Source organism: Colobus angolensis, unplaced genomic scaffold (genome assembly GCF_000951035.1).
Source record: "Colobus angolensis palliatus isolate OR3802 unplaced genomic scaffold, Cang.pa_1.0 Scaffold7, whole genome shotgun sequence".
NCBI lineage: Eukaryota > Metazoa > Chordata > Mammalia > Primates > Cercopithecidae > Colobus > Colobus angolensis.
Genome location: NW_012120709.1, coordinates 1,154,510 through 1,174,571, shown reverse-complemented (window position 1 = coordinate 1,174,571; position 20,062 = coordinate 1,154,510). Strand labels below are relative to the sequence as shown.

Genomic DNA, 20,062 nt, shown 5'->3' with positions numbered 1-20,062 from the left:
CACAAGTTCTATGTTAGGTCTGTTGTACTTGCTGGTCCCTGCAAGCAGGGAATTCTTCTCCAGACCTCCCCATTTTATAATTGGGTCCCCAAAGTCTCCTGCTCAGTGAATCCTGAGACCGGCCACTCAACCAGCCCCAGCTCATTCTGCTCTGTTGTCCAATCCTTCTTTAGTTTCTATACAGCATACATTCCTGATTGAAACCTTGTTCACTTATTTAGGAACAATATTGGGTTGAGTGAATGAGTTACCAGTGTGAAATATACAAATAGCTTTGAAAAGGCAGTGAAGCCCAGGAGAGAAGATAGTCAGATGGCACCTTAAGCCTAGGGCTGCTCATCTTTCCCAGCAATTTGGGTCCTGCTATTTAGCTGAGAACCAGGCTGGGCCTAAAGCCAGCCTCAAAGCATGACTGCAACCCAGTGCTCCCACCTGGCCAGACAGCCAGAACCCCACAACCATGCCCTGAGCTCAGCATCACCACACAATGTAACCAGCCCATAAAATACATTTTGCCTTAAAAGTTTTCAACTAATTATGAAGAAAAATGCGTGGAGAATAACCTCCTTTGCAAGTTGTTTGAAACTACAATGTTAGAAGAAAGTCAGATCTTACATTTTGGTGACTTTTAATTCATTTGTGAACAAATACTGGTGACATCACATTTTGAATACCTCAATGACTCAGAAAGATACTTTTTTCTAACTCTATTGACCTAATTGGTCATAAGAGATTAGTTTTTCTAGAAAGGGAGAGTTGGGGTGGGATAGGTAAGGGAAGAAGATTGAAGGGGAACCACATTGTGAACTCTTCAGAAGTGCAGCAGCCTCCATAGTTGTTCCAGCAATTGGGACGCTGGGATAGAAGAGTTCCCAGTAAACCCAGGAAGACCTCGTTCTCAGAGACACTCATGTCCAATGGATGAAATCTCAGCTGGTGACACAGAAGTAGAAGTGTCAAGACATTAAAAGGTCTTGCAGGATAAAGAATATACTTAATATACTCAGCAGCACCCAGGTGCCTCACCAGAGGGGCTGTCTCAGCACTGAGAGGCTCTATAATGGTAGTGGTCTGAAAATTTGCCCAAAATTCTGAGATGTAAATGTGAGCAATATCAAGAGGCCCTCACATAGCAGAGCAGTGAAGTATAAAGACTGATCATGGGCTCAGAGGCAGGGGCCCAGCAGCACCCAGAATCCTTGGCAGGATGCTGGTTCCTGGGCTTAGTGGTACAGGCCTGTTCATCAAGGCTCCATCTGTGAGCAAGGACTTAGACTCAGGGCCTGAGGCTGAGGGCCTAAAGCTGTGTGCCCTGTGACCATCAAGAGGCACCTCCTGGCTGGAGCCTGGAGTATTGGCTCCTGTGTCCCCAGTTACAGAGGGCAAGGACCATGCCCACGTCTGTCAGTTGAAGGGTTCAGACCAGGGTTGGCAGAGCTGGGGTGGGCAGTGGGTCCAGGCTAAGTTCATGGGCTGGGAAGCATCATTGCAGGATGGAAAGGCCATGGGAACACCAGGCACAAGGGTAAGGCAATGGGAACCACAGCCCGAGGCCATAGGTTGAGTGGGTCATGACCCTGTTGACATGGGTGGTTTACTGGGGCCAGGCTAGTCCTCTCCAGCACTTGGATCTTTCACCAGGCGGGCATCTCCAGGCTGGCGTGTGCCCTGGACTCCATGGGGTCTGCAACTGCCCCAAATGACTGTGTTTCCACAGGTCATAGCACTTGGGTTACAGGATGCCCACAGTGGCTTTCCATCACTGCACTGAGACTCCACTTTGCTTGAATTGATCTATTCCATGGTGACAAAATTCATGGCCTCCTGGAAGTTAAAGCCATGATTGAAGCCAGCATGGTGACCATAAAGAAACCATTTAGAAGTTTAGCCTTCTCCTTGAGTTTTCCCCACATTCAGCCTTATCAACTGCAAGCACAACAAATTAAGTTTTGTCTCTTCCCTTCCATCAATTACAGTTCTAAAAATATTTTCAGTGGTTAATAGTGCAAATTCCATACATTATTGACTGAAGTGCCTCAAATACCTCACATTAAGGAAAATGGTGGCTTGGGTCTAAAATATCTCACTACTAGATAAACAATTTTGTATTTTATTTTACGGAAGGATTGATTCATTGCTTCCTTATGGGTGAGTGTAAACCAAGACTGACTGTTGAATTTTATCAAATGACTATCAGCCTCTATAAACATAATCATATAATTTCTGGATATATTTATAAGATGTTATATTTCCAGATTTCCTTGCTTTAAACCATAGTTACCTTCCTGCAATAAATCCCATGTAGTCATCATATGTTACTCTTTTAATATACTTAGATTATCTTAGCTAATGGTTAAGTTAAAATTTTTACACTGATGTTCATCAATAAGTTTTGTCCATTTTCTCTCATTCTGCAATTCATCAGGATTTTCTGTCAATGATGTACTTATTTTAAAATATGAAATTTTTTTCTCATTTTAAAGGCCTAGGTATACTAGAAATGAAGATGTCACACAATTCCTCTGCGAATTTGTCTAATCCTCATTTTTGAATGGGCAGATCTTCTCGTTCTATATTTCAGACACAGAAATGTATGCCTTACATTTTTTGTTTAGTAAGTTAATTTTTCTAACAAAAAATCCATATCATTGGTGCTTTGTGTTTAGTATATATTTTACAGTTATTTTAACTCATTAATTTATGTGTATACATGTATGAATTCCTTCCAACTACTTTCAGTTTATCTTTTCCTAACTTGTACATTAGAAGTTTAATCCAGTTAATTTCATTCTTTGAATATGATGGAGAAAATACTTAAGGCTGCAGATTTTCCTCAGCACTATTGTAAATGAATCTCATATATTTATTTGTATTTTATTAAGTTTTAAATCTAGAAACACTCCAATAATGCTATTGTGTCCCAAGCATTGATATTAACAAATTGCACATATTAATGCATAGAACTGTCAACTAAACACATGAGGTAGGTGCTATCTTCATTTTATGTTGAGGAAACTGAGTCATAAGGTTAAGTAATTTTCAAGGTCACACAAGCTGATAAGAGAAACTTGGGAACAAAATCAGGCTTTCTAACTGCAGAGTTTATGCATGTAATAGATATTTATTGTTTTGTGAAAATTTGGCTTTTTTGGTACTTGAAGAGAGGAAGTATTTTCTATCATCTAGTAGGTCAGTACTACCTTACTGTTAATGTAGTTTAAGTTTTCCGTATCCTTATATTTCTCCATTTTTTCTACCTTGGATGAGAGACTGTTTCATTCACACATTGCTGTAAAATACCTGAAGGCTAAGTGTGGTCCCTCACGCCTGTAATCCCAGCACTTTGGGAAGACAAGGCAGGTGGATCACCTGAGGTCAGGAGTTTGAGATCAGCCTGGCCAACATGATTAAACACCATCTGCACTAAAAATACAAAATTAGCTGGGTGTGGTGGCAGGTGCCAGTAATCTCAGCTACTAGGGAGGCTGAGGCAGTAGAAGCGCTTGAACCCACAAGGCAGAGGTTGCAGTGAGCTGAGATTGTGCTACTGCACTCCAGCCTGGGCAAGAGCGAAACTACATTAAAAAAAAAAAATTCCCTGAAATTGGGTAATTTGTATTATAAAGACAAGAGTTTTAATTGGCTCATGGTTCTGCAGGCTGTGCAGGGAGCATAGGAGCTTCAGCTTCTGGGAAAGCCTCAGGAAATTTACAATCATGGGGAAAGGGGAAACAGGCACATCATATATAGCTGGAGCAGGAGGAAGGGAGAGGGGGAAGGTGGTACACACTTTTAAGCAACCAGATACTCCTAGAACTGTATCACAAGAATAGCACTACGGGGATACTGCTAAATCATTCATGACAAACCACCCCCATGATCCAGTCATCTCCCACCAGGCCCCACCTCCAACATTAGAGATTAAAATTCCACATGAGATTTGGGGAGGAACACATATCCAAACCACACTGGTGACTTAAATGTTCCTATTTTTAATCTGTTTCTTTAAACTTGTCTTTTACCTACTATAATTTATACTTTGTGGAACTTACTTGAATATTCATGACCACTGTAATTTCATTGTGAAATTTAGTATTTTGCATTGTGAAGACCCATGCTATGTACCTTTGGTCTCAATTCAGGTTTGCCTGATATTAAGATCTGTAAAGCTACTTTGTTCTTTGTTTGGTGTAGTTTCCCCATTCTTTTATCTCTATCTCTTTTCTAAATCACTTTCTTTTGGATATATATATTTTATATTCTAATTTAAAAAACATGTACTAAGAATTTTATTTTCTTTGGAGATACACATTAGAGACAGCAAATTTAATTAACATCAGTATAGTTACAAAATATCTCTGAAGCCATAACTGGCTAAGTAACTCAGTTGGTCAAAAGGTCTAGTTTGTACATGAGCAGTGGATGGTGGCCTGGGATAAAGGGCATGTTGCAATTGAAGGATTGTGAGAAGCCCTGAACCCCACTGGGGCTGTGGCAATGTCCAGTGGAATCTGGGGTCAGAGACATAGAGGACCAGATGAGAAGTAAAAATGAGAGGTTCAGTCAGATTCTCAGCATCATCCACTGTGAGCTCAAATTACCATGGGATCTGGACTCGTAGCACTGTAAGGGAGGTATCCTAAGGGGGACATCAGAAAGAAGTGCTGTCCATGGCATCTAGGCCATGGTGGAGGCCACAGGCACAATGTGAAGTAAACAGAGAGTCCCTGAGAGGTTCCACAACATCCTATGGCAACCTGTTGGGAGGCGAGTTCAGTGGCCTGTGGAAGCCCTGGTTGTCACAGTTGGAGACAGTATCTGGGGGCCTTGGACATGTGTCAGTTACTGCAGGTAAAGAATCTTCACTGAGCAGAGGCCCAGGCTACAACTGTCCTTGGCAAGAATCTTCTTTGATCCTGGGGTTGGGATAAGAGAGACACTGACATTTTCTGTGTGTCACCATATTCCATAACCATGATCCAGAGGATTGATCATGCATTAGAGGAAAATATCCCCAAACTCAGTGATGTATCTTTGCCTGTCTTTAGCCCCAGCAGATGAGTCAGGAGCCCAGGAGATTCTGGAAAACTTAGTTGGGGTCAGAACCCTAGAGCCATAAGAGTGGTCCATTGCTACAACCTTGCCCATGTTCACCAGGGATTTCCAGTCCCCACCAGTGTCCCTGGAAAACGTAATCAAAGGCACAATGACATTGGGAGGAGTCATTCAGACAACATCAGGGAGATTACTAGTAGTGCTGCTGAGGGATAGCAGGTATGGGCTTCGGTGCATGGTTTCATCAGGATCCAGTGGGGGCCTCAGGAGTTGAAGATCAGGGACACAGCAGCAGCCAGAACCCTTGGCAAGATGTGGAAGGCCACCACTCAAAAGGACGGATTCGTCATCCAATCATTGTCAAGCTGGAGCTGAGGCCTACGGCCTCGAGCTCTGTTCCTTGTACCCATTAAAAGGCCCCTCTTGGATACAGGCTGAACAGTTGTCTCCTCAGTCCCCAGTTCTCAAGGACAACGACCACGACCACGACCTCGACCTCGACCACGACCTCGACCTCGACCTCGACCACAACCACGACCACGACCACGACCATGACCACGACCACAAGAACCCCAGCTTCCAGTGGAAGGGAGAAGAACCTGGGCTGATATCCCCAGGGTAAGTGACTGGGTCTGGGTATGATATGCAGAGCTTTGGAATGCAGATCCAGGCACAGCATCAGTGCCACAACCTTTTTGGTTGTAACAGTGCCCTGGGGACACAGGCTGTGTGGGACACCGGGCTGTGAGGTTTGGGAGAAGCCTCAGGCCCAGAGCAGCTCTTCTAAGTACTATATCATTTCTCCAGTTCCTCAGCTCTTGGCTTTCTGCAACCCTGGGCTCTGTGTGATCCACAGTGGCCAAGTCTTGCCTGTGTTTCCGGAGCTCATAACTCTTGGGTTGCACAATGTGCACGAAGGCGTCCATGGAAAAGGTGACCCTCGCCTCCCCACAGCTACACTGTGAAGCCACTTTGCCATAATCAATCCATCGTGGAGTGGCAAAATTGATGGCCTCTGCGCAGTTGAAGCCATGGTTGAAACCAGCATGGTAGCCATAGGGAAAGGTCACCATGAACTCCCCAGCCTCCTGAGTCATGCGATTGAAGGGGATCCCATTGTTTTTGAGAACTGTAGGCGAGATGAGGGCCACCTTGTGCCGCAGGAAGCCCTCACAGCCCCGGGAAATGCCCGGGAAGAGCTCCCTGGCCAGACGTTCCAGCCGCTGACCATGTTCTGGGGGCACTGCATACCACGTTTTGGGCTCCCCAAAGTGCAGGTAGTTGATGCTATAAAGATCCATGTCCTCCGTGTGCCAAGCGAACGTGGTCTTCCACATGCCAAAGTACAGGTAGGGTGTGTTGACACCCTCGATGACAACCCCACATTCCTGCTCCAGCAGGTCCAGAATTGTTCCCAGGTGTCGTAGGTTCCACTGTTTAGTGTTTTCTTCAAATAAGGAGCCACTGATATCAGCACCATAAATTGCTGAATTACCAGGGTGGCTCTTCCAGTATTGTCGCTCCAAATCTCTAAAATTCCGGTGTGGTGGAGTCTGATATTTTTTACTGTTTGCCAAGTGGTGATACTCCCCCACCCTCATGGCTTTCTTCTTTTTATGGTATTGAGTAAACACCCCTGCCTGCCCAGAGGTCACCTGCTGGAGGGGAGTGGCTATTAAGATGTCTCCGATATCATCATACATCTGTCTGGCTTTCCATTCCTTGGGTGGAATTACCTTGGCAAGGCCAGCTTGATGTGCGCCTTGGGACTCCATGTAAGCAACGTATTTGTTGAAATCTGTAAATTCCTCCATGGTGGGGTAAAAAGTCATAATGGTATGACTCGTGTTCTGGGGATTGGAGTGCACACACTTCATGGCTGCACACAAGAAGTAGCTGACTCCCAAGTTCTTAGGTGTCCTCTAGATGCCTGAGAGTTCCGGGGAGTAATTTCTTTTCTCCGCTTTGTTTTTCAAAATACTATGGTTTATCTGTGAGGGAGTAATTCACACTTGAACTTTTGAACAAGTGAGATCTCTCAAAGGCTTTCTGACTCCCCAGGGGGACTCCACTCTAGTCAGTATATTTTTGTCCAAAGAAGTAGAGTATGTCCCAGCTCTACCTGCAGCTCTGTGAGTTTCCTCAGTTGGGGGTGTCACTGTGAGGCTTCTCCTGATTCTCAGGCTTGGGTGCACTAGTAGCAGCTAGTGTACCACTGTACCTGGGAGTCTCTTCTAGGAAGTCGAAACAATACACCTAAACAACAACAACAAAAGATACAGAATATTCATATTTTTAAAATAAGTATATGACCAGACGAAATAAATATTCAGCTAGCATTAAGCTAAACTAAAACATATGCTATGCTAACATCAGGATATGTTAACATTGCAGGCCTCTGAGCCCAAGCTAAGCCATCATATCCCCAGTGACCTACACGTGTACAGCCAGATGGCCTGAAGCAACTGAAGATCCACAAAAGAAGTGAAAATAGCCTTAACTGATGACATTCCACCATTGTGATTTGTTTCTGCCCCACCCTAACTGATAAAGGTACTTTGTAATTTCCCCCACCCTTAAGAAGGTTCTTTGTAATTCTCCCCACCCTTGAGAATGTACTTTATGAGATCCCCCCACCCCCAAAACATTGCTCTTAACTCCACCACATATCCCGAAACCTGTAAGAACTAATGATAATCCCCCCACCTTTGCTGACTCTCTTTTTGGACTCAGCCCACCTGCACCCAGGTGAAATAAACAGCATTGTTGCTCACACAAAGCCTGTTTGGCAGTCTCTTCACACGGACACGTGAGACATTTGGTGCCAAAGACCCGGGTGAGTGGGACTCCTTCGGGAGACCAGTCACCTGTCCTCACCCTCACTCTGTGAAGAGATCCACCTATGACCTCAGGTCCTCAGACCAACCAGCCCAAGGAACATCTCACCGATTTTAAATCAGGTAAGCGGCCTCTTTTTACTCTGTTCTCCAACCTCTCTCACTATCCCCCAACCTCTTTCTCCTTTCAATCTTGGCACCACCCTTCAATCTCTCCCTTCTCTTAATTTCAATTCCTTTCATTTTCTGGTAGAGACAAAGGAGACACATTTTATCCGTGGACCCAAAACTCCGGCACTGGTCACGGACTTGGGAAGACAGCCTTCCCTTGGTGTGTAATCATTGCGAGGATGCCTCTCTGATTATTCACCCACGTTCCATTGGTGTCTAATCTCCGTGGGGACGCCTGCCTTGGTCATTCATCCACATTCCCTTCATGGCAAGTCAACTGCGGGGACGCCTGCTTTGGCTGCTCACCCTTGTTGCAGCCCGGGGCTGCTCCCCACCCCACTTCTCCATGTCTCTACCCTTCTCTTTAAACTTGCCTCCTTCACTATGAGCAACCTTCCACCCTCAATTTCTCCTTCTTCTCCCTTAGCCTGTGTTCGCAAGAACTTAAAACCTCTTCAACTCTCACTTGACCTAAAATCTAAGTGTCTTATTTTCTTCTGCAACACTGCTTGGCCCCAATACAAACTCGACAATGGTTCTAAATGGCCAGAAAACAGCACTTGTGATTTCTCCATCCTACGAGACCTAGATAATTTTTGTCAAAAAATGGGCAAATGGTGTGAGGTGCCTGACATGCAGGCATTCTTTTACACATTGGTCCCTCCCTAGCCTCTGTTCCCAATGAGACTCGTCCCAAATCTTTCTTCTTTCTCTCCTGTCTGTTCCTTCAGTCTCCACCCCAAGCTCTGAGTCCTCTGAATCCCTCTTTTCTATGGACTTATCTGACCTCTCCCCTTCTCCCCAGGCTGCTCCTTGCCAGGCCAAGCCAGGTCCCAATTCTTCCTCAGCCTCTGTTCCCCCACCCTACAATCCTTCTAGCACCTGCCCCCCTCACACCCCATCTGGCTTACAGTTTCGTTCTGCGACTAGCCCTCCCCAACCTGCCCAGCAATTTCCTCTTAAAAAGGTGACTAGAGCTAAAGGCATGGTCAAGGTTAATGCTCCTTTTTCTTTATCCCAAATCAGATAGCGTTTAGGCTCTTTTTCATCAAATATAAAAACCCAGCCCAGTTCATGGCTCATTTGGCAGCAACCCTGAGACGCTTTACAGCCCTAGACCCTAAAAGATCAAAAGGCTGTCTTATTCTCAATATGCATTTTATTTTATTACCCAACCTGCTCCCGACATTAAATAAAGCTCCAAAAATTAAATTCCAGCCCTCAAACCCCACAACAGGACTTAATTAACCTCGCCTTCAAGGTGTACGATAATAGAGTAGAGGCAGCCAAGTAGCAATGTATTTCTCAGTTGCAATTCCTTGCCTCCATTGTGAGTCAAACCCCAGCCACATCTCCAGCACACAAGAACTCCAAATGCCTGAACCTCAGCTGCCAGGGGTTCCTCCAGAACCTCCTACCCCAGGAGCTTGCTACAAGTGCCGGAAATCTGGCCACTGGGCCAATGAATGCCCACAGCCCGGGATTCCTCCTAAGCCATCTGTGTGGGACCCCACTGGAAATCAGACTGTCCGACTCGCCTGGCAGCCACTCCCAGAGCTCCTGGAACTCTGGCCCAAGGTTCTCTGACTGACTCCTTCCCAGATCTTCTCGGCTTAGCGGCTGAAGACTGATGCTGCCTGATTGTCTCGGAAACCCCCTAGACAGATGCTTTGGGTAACTCTTATTACAGTGGAGGGTAAGTCCATCCCCTTCTTAATCAATACGGAGGCTACCTACTCCACATTACCTTCTTTTCAAGGGCCTGTTTCCCTTGCCTCCATAACTGTTGTGGGTATTGACGGCCAAGCTTCTAAACCTCTTAAAACTTCCCAAGTCTGGTGCCAACTTGGACAACATTCTTTAATGCCCTCATTTTTAGTTATCCCTACCTGCCCAGCTCCCTCATTAGGTCGAGACATTTTAACTAAATTATCTGCTTCCCTGACTCTTCCTGGGCTACAGCCACACCTCATTGCCACCTTTTCCCTAAGTTCAAAGCCTCCTTCGCATCCTGCCCTTGTATCTCTCCACCTTAACCCACAAGTATGGGATACCTCTACTCCCTCCTTGGTGACTGATCATGCACTCCTTACCATCTCATTAAAACCTAATCACCCTTACCCCGCTCAATGCCCATATCCCATCCTGCAGCATGCTTTAAAAGGATTAAAGCCTGTTATCGCTCTTCTGTTACAGCATGGCCTTTTAAAGCCTATAAACTCTCCATACAGTTCCCCCATTTTACTGTCCAAAAACCAGACAAGTCTTACAGGTTAGTTCAGGATCTGCACCTTATCAACCAAATTGTTTTGCCTATCCACCCCGTGGTGCTAAACCCATATACTCTCTTATCCTAAATACCTCTCTCCATAACCCATTATTCTGTTCTGGATCTCAAACATGCTTTCTTTACTATTCCTTTGCACCCTTCATCCCACCCTCTCTTCACTTTCACTTGGATTGACCGTGACACCCATCAGGCTCAGCAAATTACCTAGGCTGCACTGCTGCAAGGCTTCACGGACAGCCCTCATTATTTCAGTCAAGCCCAAATTTCTTCCTCATCTGTTACCTATCTCAGCATAATTCTAATGAAAACACACGTGCTCTCCCTGCTGATTGTGTTTGGTGAATCTCCCAAACCCCAATCCCTTCTACAAAACAACAACTCCTTTCCTTCCTAGGCATGGTTAGGTACTTCTGCCTTTGGATGCCTAGTTTTACCATCCTGACTAAACCGTTATATAAACTCACAAAAGCAAACCTAGCTGACCCCACAGATCCTAAATCCTTTGGCCACTCCTTTCTGTTCCTTAAAACCAGCCCTAGAAGCTGCCCCTACACTAGCTCTCCCTAACTCATCCCAACCCTTTTCATTACACACAGCCAAAGTGCAGGGCTGTGTGGTCGGAGTTCTTACACAAGAGCCAGGACCATGCCCTGTAGCCTTTCTGTCCAAACAACTTGACCTTACTGTTTTAGCCTAGCCCTCATGTCTGCATGTGGTGGCTGCTGCTGCCCTAATACTTTCAGAGGCCCTCAAAATCAAAAACTATGCTCAACTCACTCTCTATAACTTCCAAAATCTATTTTCTTCCTCACAGCTGACACATATACTTTCTGCTCCCCAACTCCTTCAGCTATACTCACTCTTTGTTGAGTCTCCCACAGTTAAGATTGTTCCTGGCCCAGACTTCAATCTGGCCTCCCACATTATTCCAGATACCACACCTGACCCCCATGACTGTATCTCTCTGATCCACCTGGCATTCACTCTATTTCCCCATATTTCCTTCTTTCCTGTTCCTCACCCTAATCACACTTGGTTTATTGATGGAAGTTCCACCAGGCCTAATCGCCACACACCAGCAAAGGCAGGCTATGCTATAGTATCTTCCACATCTATCATTGAGGCTACCATTCTGTCCCCCTCCACTAGCTCTCAGCAAGCCAAACTCATTGCCTTAACTCGAGCCCTCACTCTTGCAAAGGAATTACACGTCAGTATTTATACTGACCCTAAATATGCCTCCCATATCCTGCACCACCATGCTGTTATATGGGCTGAAAGAGGTTTCCTCACTATGCAAGGGTCCTCCGTCATTAATGCATCTTTAATAAAAACTCTTCTCAAAGCCGCTTTACTTCCAAAGGAAGCTGGAGTCATTCACCGCAAGGGCCATCAAAAGGCATCATCATCCCATCGCTCAGAACAATGTTTATGCTGATAAGGTAGCTAAAAAAGCAGCTAGCATTACAACTTCTATCCCTCACAGCAGTTTTTCTGCTTCTCATCTGGCCACTCCCACCTACTCCCCCACTAAAACTTCCACTTATCAATCTCTTCCCACACAAAGCAAATGGTTCTTAGACCAAGGAAAATATCTCCTTCCAGCCTCACAGGCCCATTCTATTCTGTCATCATTTCATAACCTCTTCCATGAAGGTTACAAGCTGCTAGTCTGTCTCTTAGAACCTCTCATTCCCTTTACATCATGGAAATCTATCCTCAAGGAAATCACTTCTCAGTGTTCCATCTGCTATTCTCCTACTCCTCAGGGAGTGTTCAGGCCCGCTCCTTCCCTACACATCAAGCTCGGGGATTTGCCCCCACCCGGGGCTGGCATATTGGCTTTACTCACATGCCCTGAGTCAGGAAACTAAAATACCTCTTGGTCTGGGTAGACACTTTCACTGGATAGGTAGAGGCCTTTCCCACAGGTTCTGAGAAGGCCACCACGGTCATTTCTTCCCTTCTGTCAGACATAATTCTTCGGTTTGGCCTTCCCACCTCTATATAGTCCAATAACGGACCGGCCTTTACTAGTCAAATTACCCAAGCAGTTTCTCAGGCTCTTGGTATTCAGTGGAAGCTTCATATCCCTTACCGACCTCGATCTTCAGGAAAGGTAAAATGAACTAATTAATGGTCTTTTAAAGACACACCTCACCAAGCTCAGCCTCCAACTTAAAAAGGACTGGACAGTACTTTTACCTCTTGCCCTTCTCAGAATTAGAGCCTGTCCTCGAGATGCTACAGGGTACAGTCCATTTGAACTTTCATGTGGACGCACTTTCTTGCTTGGCCCCAACCTCATCCCAGACACCAGCCCTCTACGCGACTATCTTTCAGTCCTCCAGCAGGCTAGACAGGAAATTCACCAGGCTGTTAATCTTCTCTCGCCTACTCCAGATTTCCAGCCATATGAAGACACCCTAGCTGGATGATCAGTTCTTGTTAAGAATCTGATCCCTCAAACTCTACAACCTCGATGGACTGGACCCTACTTAGTCATCTGTAGTACCCCAACTGCCGTCCACCTGCAGGATCCTCCCCACTGGGTTCACCATTCCAGGATAAAGCTGTGTCCATTGGCCAGCCAGCCTAATGTCTCCTCTTCCTCCTGAAAGTCGCAAGTACTTTCCCCTACTTCCCTTAAACTCACTCACATTTCTGAAGAACAGTAATAACCCTTATGTGCCTTCATTATGTTAGGTCTGTTTGTCCTTACCCTACTTTTTGCAATAGGGCTTTATGAAGTCACCCCCACTACTTGGACTGAGCCCCAAAAACTAGTCATCCCTACTATCTTGTGTCTAGTCATACTCCTATTCACCGTTCTCAACTACTCATAAATGCCCTACTCTTGTTTACACTGCCGGTTTACACTGTTTCTCCAAGCCATCACAGCTGATATCTCCTGGTGCTGTCCTCAAATGGCCACTGTTAACTCCCTCTTAAAGTAAGTAAGTAATTTTTGCTGACAGAGCTATGCTGAACCTCCTTGGGCACTCTCTAATTGGATGTCCTGGGTCCTCCCAGTTCTTAGTCCTTTAATAACTGTTTTTCTCTTTCTCTTATTCAGACCTTGTGTCTTCTGTTTAGTTTCTCAATTCATACAAAACTGCATCCAGGCCATTACCAATCGTTGTATACAACAAATGCTCTAACAACCCCACAGTATCACCCCTTACCCCAAAATCTTTCTTCAGTTTAATCTCTCCCACGCTAGGTTCCCACGCCACCCCTAATCCCACTCGAAGCAGCCCTGAGAAACATTGCCCATTATCTCTCCATACCACCCCCCAAAATTTTCCCCGCCCTAACACTTTACCACTATTTTGTTTTATTTTTCTTGTTAATGTAAGAAGACAGGAATGTCAGGCCTCTGAGCCCAAGATAAGCCATCATGTCCCCAGCAACCTGCACATATATATCCAGATGGCCTGAAGCAACTGAAGATCCACAAAAGAAGTGAAAATAGCCTTAACTGATGACATTCCACCATTGTGTTTCTGCCCCACCCTAACTGATCAATGTACTTTGTAATCTTCCCCACCCTTAAGAAGGTTCTTTGTAATTCTCCCCACCCTTGAGAATGTACTTTGTGAGATCCTCCCTGCCCCCAAAACATTGCTCTTAACTCCACCGCCTGCCTATCCCAAAACCTGTAAGAACTAATAATAATCCCACCACCCTTTGCTTACTCTCTTTTCGGATTCAGCCCGCCTACACCCAGGTGAAATAAACAGCCTTGTTGCACACACAAAGCCTGTTTGGTGGTCTCTTCACAGGGACACGTGAGACAAACATTAGGTCAAATCATAAAACAGAAAAAGAGCAGCGTCAAACTAAAATGAAAAATGATCAAGTTTGAAAATGAATAAATTGAGCAGTCCACTCAAGAAACTGGATGCATTAACATCAATAGAAACAAAATAAATTCACAAGAAGAAACCATTGCAAAAGTAACCAGAACACCCATCAGGAATGATGACAAAGAATGTAAACTGAGTTTTCAAAAAACATGATGAGAAGTAAAAAGCCATAGGCATGAAGAGAAAAGAAAGTACAAAAACACATTGAGGTAAGAAACAAGCAGAATAGCTAAAAATCTGGTGGAGATATTTTACAATTTTTAACAAAATCTTATGAACTAATTGATGATAATGTTTTCAGTAGGACAGCTATCCAGAAGTACTCTGACAGAGAAATAAAACAACCTACCTTTCATCAAAAACTCACAATTCCATCTGAAAATACTTCAGGACCCAAAGAAAAGGTTTCCTGTTGGTAAACTCCAAATAAAGCCCCCTGTTCCAAAGACCCTAGCTTTATACCTGGGCAACATCCTAACCCAATCAGGACCCAGCTAATGTTATCACTGGGCTGGATCCAGATTAGGCATCCCACCCGTCTAAGCTCCTCCCTTTCATTTTGCATTTTAAACCAATCTGAAAATGAAGCTAAGTAGTTAAAAATCAAGGAATGGAAAAAGGCAACCCTGACAAATACCAAATAAAAGAAAACTAAAGCAGCTATATTAATATCCAATGTAGTTGTAGAATTTAAAAGGCACATTTTACAGTTATTGAATAAAAAAATTCACCAGAATAGTACAGTGATGAACTTTATGACCCTACACATAGCACTGACACATGGAAAGCCCGGAGTGAGAGTTGTTGTAAAGTCAGACAGTAAAATATGCAATCGTGATGGTAGTTTTTAATGTTTTTTAACATTGTTCTTTCAGGAACCAATAGAGCAGAGTAGAAAATTAATAATGTTATAATAATATGTACAAAGCTTAAGAACTTTGAGGAACGAAATTGCAACAATTAAAAAGCAAATGGAAAATGCTTCTCTCAGTACACAAGAAACATTTATAACAGATAAATTTACCAATATAGGGCTACAAAGTAAATATCAAATTAAAATCCCATAGAATGCGTATACAGAAAACAATCTTGACCAAAATGAAATGAAATTGAAAGTCAGCAATACAAAAGCTGAATCCATATTTATTTGAAAAGTTATATTCACATTTCTAAAATCCTATTGATCTTCAGGTTGAACTAAGCAGTGAGTAAAAATGAAACGAAACAAAAGTATGCAAAAGAAAATGAAATATAAAAATGATCATGGATAAATAAGCAAAAGGGAAAATGTATACTGAAATAGAAATGAGTAATAAAACTAAAATCTGATACTTTTAAAGAAAAAATAAATAAGTGGCAGTATTGATAAACAAAGCACTTGGTAGGCCTGGGCAAGTAATATACAGACAGAGCCCAAAGCATTTGCAATAGTGAAAAATAAAAACTTGGTAAATACACACAGTGAAAAATGAGGTTACTTTGAGGGGCACAAGGAAAACAACTTCCAGTGGCCAAATCTCCAAGCTGAGCAACAAAATATATAAATTGAATTATAATCCAAGCATGAAATAAATATCTATGAGTTCATACCGATACAAATTAAAAATTAAATAAATTAACAAATAGCTGAGAAGTGACAAAATTCTTTTTCGTAAGAACTCTAATTGAATGAGGCCAGGCACAATTAGGCTGGGCGAGGTGGCTCATGCCTGTAATCCTAGCACTTTAGGAGGTCGAGATAGGTGAATCACTTAAGGTCAGGAGTTCAAGACCAGCCTGGCCAAAACGGTAAAACCACATCTCTACTAAAAATACAAAAATTAGCTGGGCGTGGTGGCACATGCCTGTAATCCCAGCTACTCAGGAGGCTGAGGCAGGAGAATCACTTGAAGAGGTTGCAGTGAGCTGAGATTTTGCCATTGCACCCCAGCCTGGGTGACAGAGCGAGACTCTGTCTCAAAAAAAAAAAAAAACAACTAAATGGATTAAATTAATTAAAACATTGTCCATTTTTAAAATGTTATGACCTTACATGAACAGAATTGTGTTTTATGTATTTTCATGTATTTTTTGCTTGGCATTTCCCTTATCTATGTTGTTCTGTATAGCTGTACTTTGTCTTGTTTCCTTGCTGTAATTTATTCAATGGTATAAATGTTTCCATTGTTAATGAGTATTTGATTCCTTTCTACTTTTGGCCTCTTACAGAAAATGTTGCTCTGAGAACGCTTGAACACAGATACTGGAGCTCACATGTACTCCCATCTATGAATGGATATCTTGGTCACAGAAGGCAGTCAGGCCTCCATATTCTCTGGGTTCAGCATCAGTGGGTTCAACCAACCAAGGATTAAATGTGTTCACAAAAGAAAAGAAACAGTGAAAAATAATAATCAGTAAAAACAACAAAAAATACAGTAAACAACTAACTGCATAGCCTGCTAACCCATGACTAAGCTTTCCAGAATTTATTAAGATGGTTCTTACTTTTCTAGCTGCCCTTGTCTTGTCTCCTATTTGCTTTTCTCCAGTTTAAGATATAGGCAATAAAACACATAGATCATAGGTCTCCACTTCAGTGAGTTTTAAAAATTATATACACTCATGTAATCATCACATGAAAGAAGACATAGAACATTAGCACAGCCCCATAGCATTCTCTCAGGACAGGAGCTTTCCAGTCAATCCCCACTCCCCACCAGAGGCAACCACTTTCTAACTTGGATAATTACAGGGGAGTATGGCCTGATTTGGGAATGAATAGGTATGGAATCATACAATATGTATTCACTTGGATTTTGCTTCTTTTCCCATACCCAATGTCTGTGAGATCATCTATCCTGTTGCACGTACCAGCAATTCATTCCTTTTCATTACTGAATAATATATATATATATATATATATATTTTTTTTTTTTTTTGAGATGGAGTCTTGCTGTGTCTCACAGACTGGAGTGCAGTGGCGCGATCTCGGCTCACTGCAAGCTCCACCTCCCAGGTTCACGCCATTCTCCTGCCTCAGCCTCCCAAGTAGCTGGGACTACAGGTACTCACCACCATGCCCGGCTAATTTTTTTTGTATTTTTAGTAGAGACGGGGTTTCACCATGTTAGCCAAGATGGTCTCCATCTCCTGACCTCGTGATCCACCTGCCTCAGCCTCCCAAAGTGCTGGGATTACAGGCGTGAGCCACCATGCCCGGCCGATTGCTGAATAATATTTTAATAAGCAACAGTTTTTCTACTCATCTGTTCAGAGATAGATGGATCCCATTTCTTGATTCTTTTGAAGCACCAATGAGTGCTTAAGTTAATAGAAGATTGACACACAGCTCTCAGAGGAGCTATATGATGTCACATTCCCACTAGCAATACATGTGAGAGCCCATTGCTCTGGACATGGGACTGTTCCTCTCAGAGTCACAGTGCATGGTTCCAGTAAATCCAGGCCTAAACTGGGACTGATCCATCATGCCAAAGCTAAGATGTTTGCTTCTTGTCCTCATGACTTCTGGTGTTCAAAGAAACATGTTTTCAATGGAGTCACAACAATAATGCCATATATAGGAAGCTGAGATTCCCACGTGGCTATTTCAGTCTCCTCACATCAGTGAACAACCATGCAAAGAACGGTGATAATTTTGGCAGGGGTGATTGATCTTTATTCTATCAAGGAAATTATGCCTTTGAAATGCAAAGAAAGCTAAAATACAGTTGCAGGTCAGGTTTACTACAGAGCAGACTCTAAGACTTCAGCACCAAGGTCTTTAAGAGGGTCTTTGGGATCCATATCTGAGAAAGGGAGGAGGGAGAAGCAGGTGTGAGCACAGGAAAATGTTGATCTGCGGGTTAGGGCCAAAGATAGGCAGCCAATCCTGCAGGGAGCTCTGGAGCTCAAATAGGCTTTGCAGGGTTGTCCTGGGTTGAGCAGAGATGGTCAAGCTTTATCCTCCAGCACTGAGAAGTCATGGGATGTCAGCCAAACCAGAAAGAGGCATGGCCTTGGGTGAGGTAGCTCTCTGCCGCTGAAGGCCGTCTGCCGACTGCAGTCCAGACACAATGAAGCTTTTACCTATCACATAAAAGTTTATTCCTTGGTCATGCAAGATGTGCTGTGGGTCCAGCAGCTCTCTAGGGCTACTCCCTTCCTGTGAATACAGCATGCTCTCATCTTGTGATTCCATCGTGTCAGTGTTAGCTTTAACCTCATTTCAGCCAGGCATCTCACTCCATCCTCCTCTGTGCCTGGAGTCTCTGAGTTATCTCTCAGGTTGAATTTTCCAAAGAATAAACTTCCTTCTCTTATGACATTAAGAAAGACAAAGTTTCCCCAATGAATGGGAGAAGCAGGAAGATATGGGTTTTTCTGCCGTTTATTGAAAACTTCAGAGAAGCACCAAGTTTTTATTACTCCTACTTGAAAATTTAGAGCCCTACTGAAATTCTGACAGGGGAAGAAAGGAGGGGTGGTACTAAGCAGAGTACTTAACAAGCAAAGTGGCTTTCTTCTCAGAATGTTTCTTTCTGTATGAAAACTATCATTTTCAATTTCCAAAATATGATCTGTCCACTTCTGTGCGTTTTCTTTTTGTTGTTTTTAAAGACAGAGTCTGGCTCTGTCACCTAGGCTAGACTTCAGTGGTACAATCATGGCTGACTGCAATTTTGACCTCCCAGGCTTAAGTGATCCTCCACCTTCAGCTTCCTGAGTAGTTGGGACTACACGTGTGTGCCACCAAACCCAAGTAATTTTTTAACTGTTTCTTTGCAGAAACTGAGTTTCACTATGTTGATGAGGCTGGCTATGCAATTTCAAAACTAACAAGTCTAAGCAACTGTCACTCTCATTCATATTATAAATGGTCAAACTGCTTGTCCTACTTCCACACTCTCCACAGAGCCACTAAGCTGATAATTTAAATGTGTCAATCACATCTTCTGCACTGCTGTTTCAAGCTTCTATGTCTTCTCACTTGAAGTAACACCAAATAATGCACTTAACATGAGACACAAGACCTGACATGCTCTGCCCCCAGCCTCTCTCCCTTCCCCTCTCAGCCCCAGACACAAATGAGCTTCTTTTGTATTCCTGGAAAAAGAAAATCACTGATTCCCATGGTAGATCTATTGCACTTGCTGTTCCCTGCAAGTGGAAAATTCTGCTCTGGACTTTCCATTAAGTCAACTGGGTCTCATAAAGGTCTCCTGCTCTGTGAATCCATCCCGGACCCGCAGCTCAGGCAGCCACTGCCCATTCTACTCTGTCATCCAATCTTGCTTTAGTTTCTGCACAGCACACATTGCTGATTGAAACTGTCTTGCTCACTTAGTGGGGACTTGTTTGTTGGATCGAGTCAATGAATTAACAATGTCAAATAACCCATAGCTTTGAAAAGCCAGTGGAATTTGTCAGTTTTGGCTTGTGTTTTCCTCTTTATCTAAAGCTTGCCCAATAAAGAACATTTGCCTTTCAGGAAAAAGCATCTCTACATTTTCTGATTTTTAAAATCAATTTCTAGTTTTATTGCATGGTATTGATTTTTTCTTTTTCTTTTGATAAGTTATCGATGTTTTACTTTCACCCTAATATACTGTCAAATTTTCTGAAACATTCATTGGCATTTGAAAAAAAGTGAGTATTCTCTGTTACCAGGTGCATACATTGACCTTATTATTAAGCTTGTTTGTTTTCTATATCCTTATATGTGTCCATTTTTTTTCTGTCTTCAACATAATACAGTGACTTAAATTTTCCAGTTTTTCAAACACTACTCTAAATTGTTCCTTACAAACTATAATTTTCCTTAATCAAACTCACATGGGTTCTAGGCTGAATCTCAA

At 43.3% G+C, this 20,062-nt stretch overlaps 1 protein-coding gene across 1 annotated transcript; it reads right to left on the bottom strand.

The window, feature by feature from the left end:
* Positions 1 to 5,384: 5,384 nt before the first annotated feature.
* On the bottom strand, positions 5,385 to 6,932 carry KDM4E (lysine (K)-specific demethylase 4E). The gene is given in 1 exon segment (XM_011927020.1): positions 5,385 to 6,932. A coding segment is annotated over 1 exon segment (1,548 nt).
* Between the last annotated feature and the right edge of the window lie 13,130 nt (positions 6,933 to 20,062).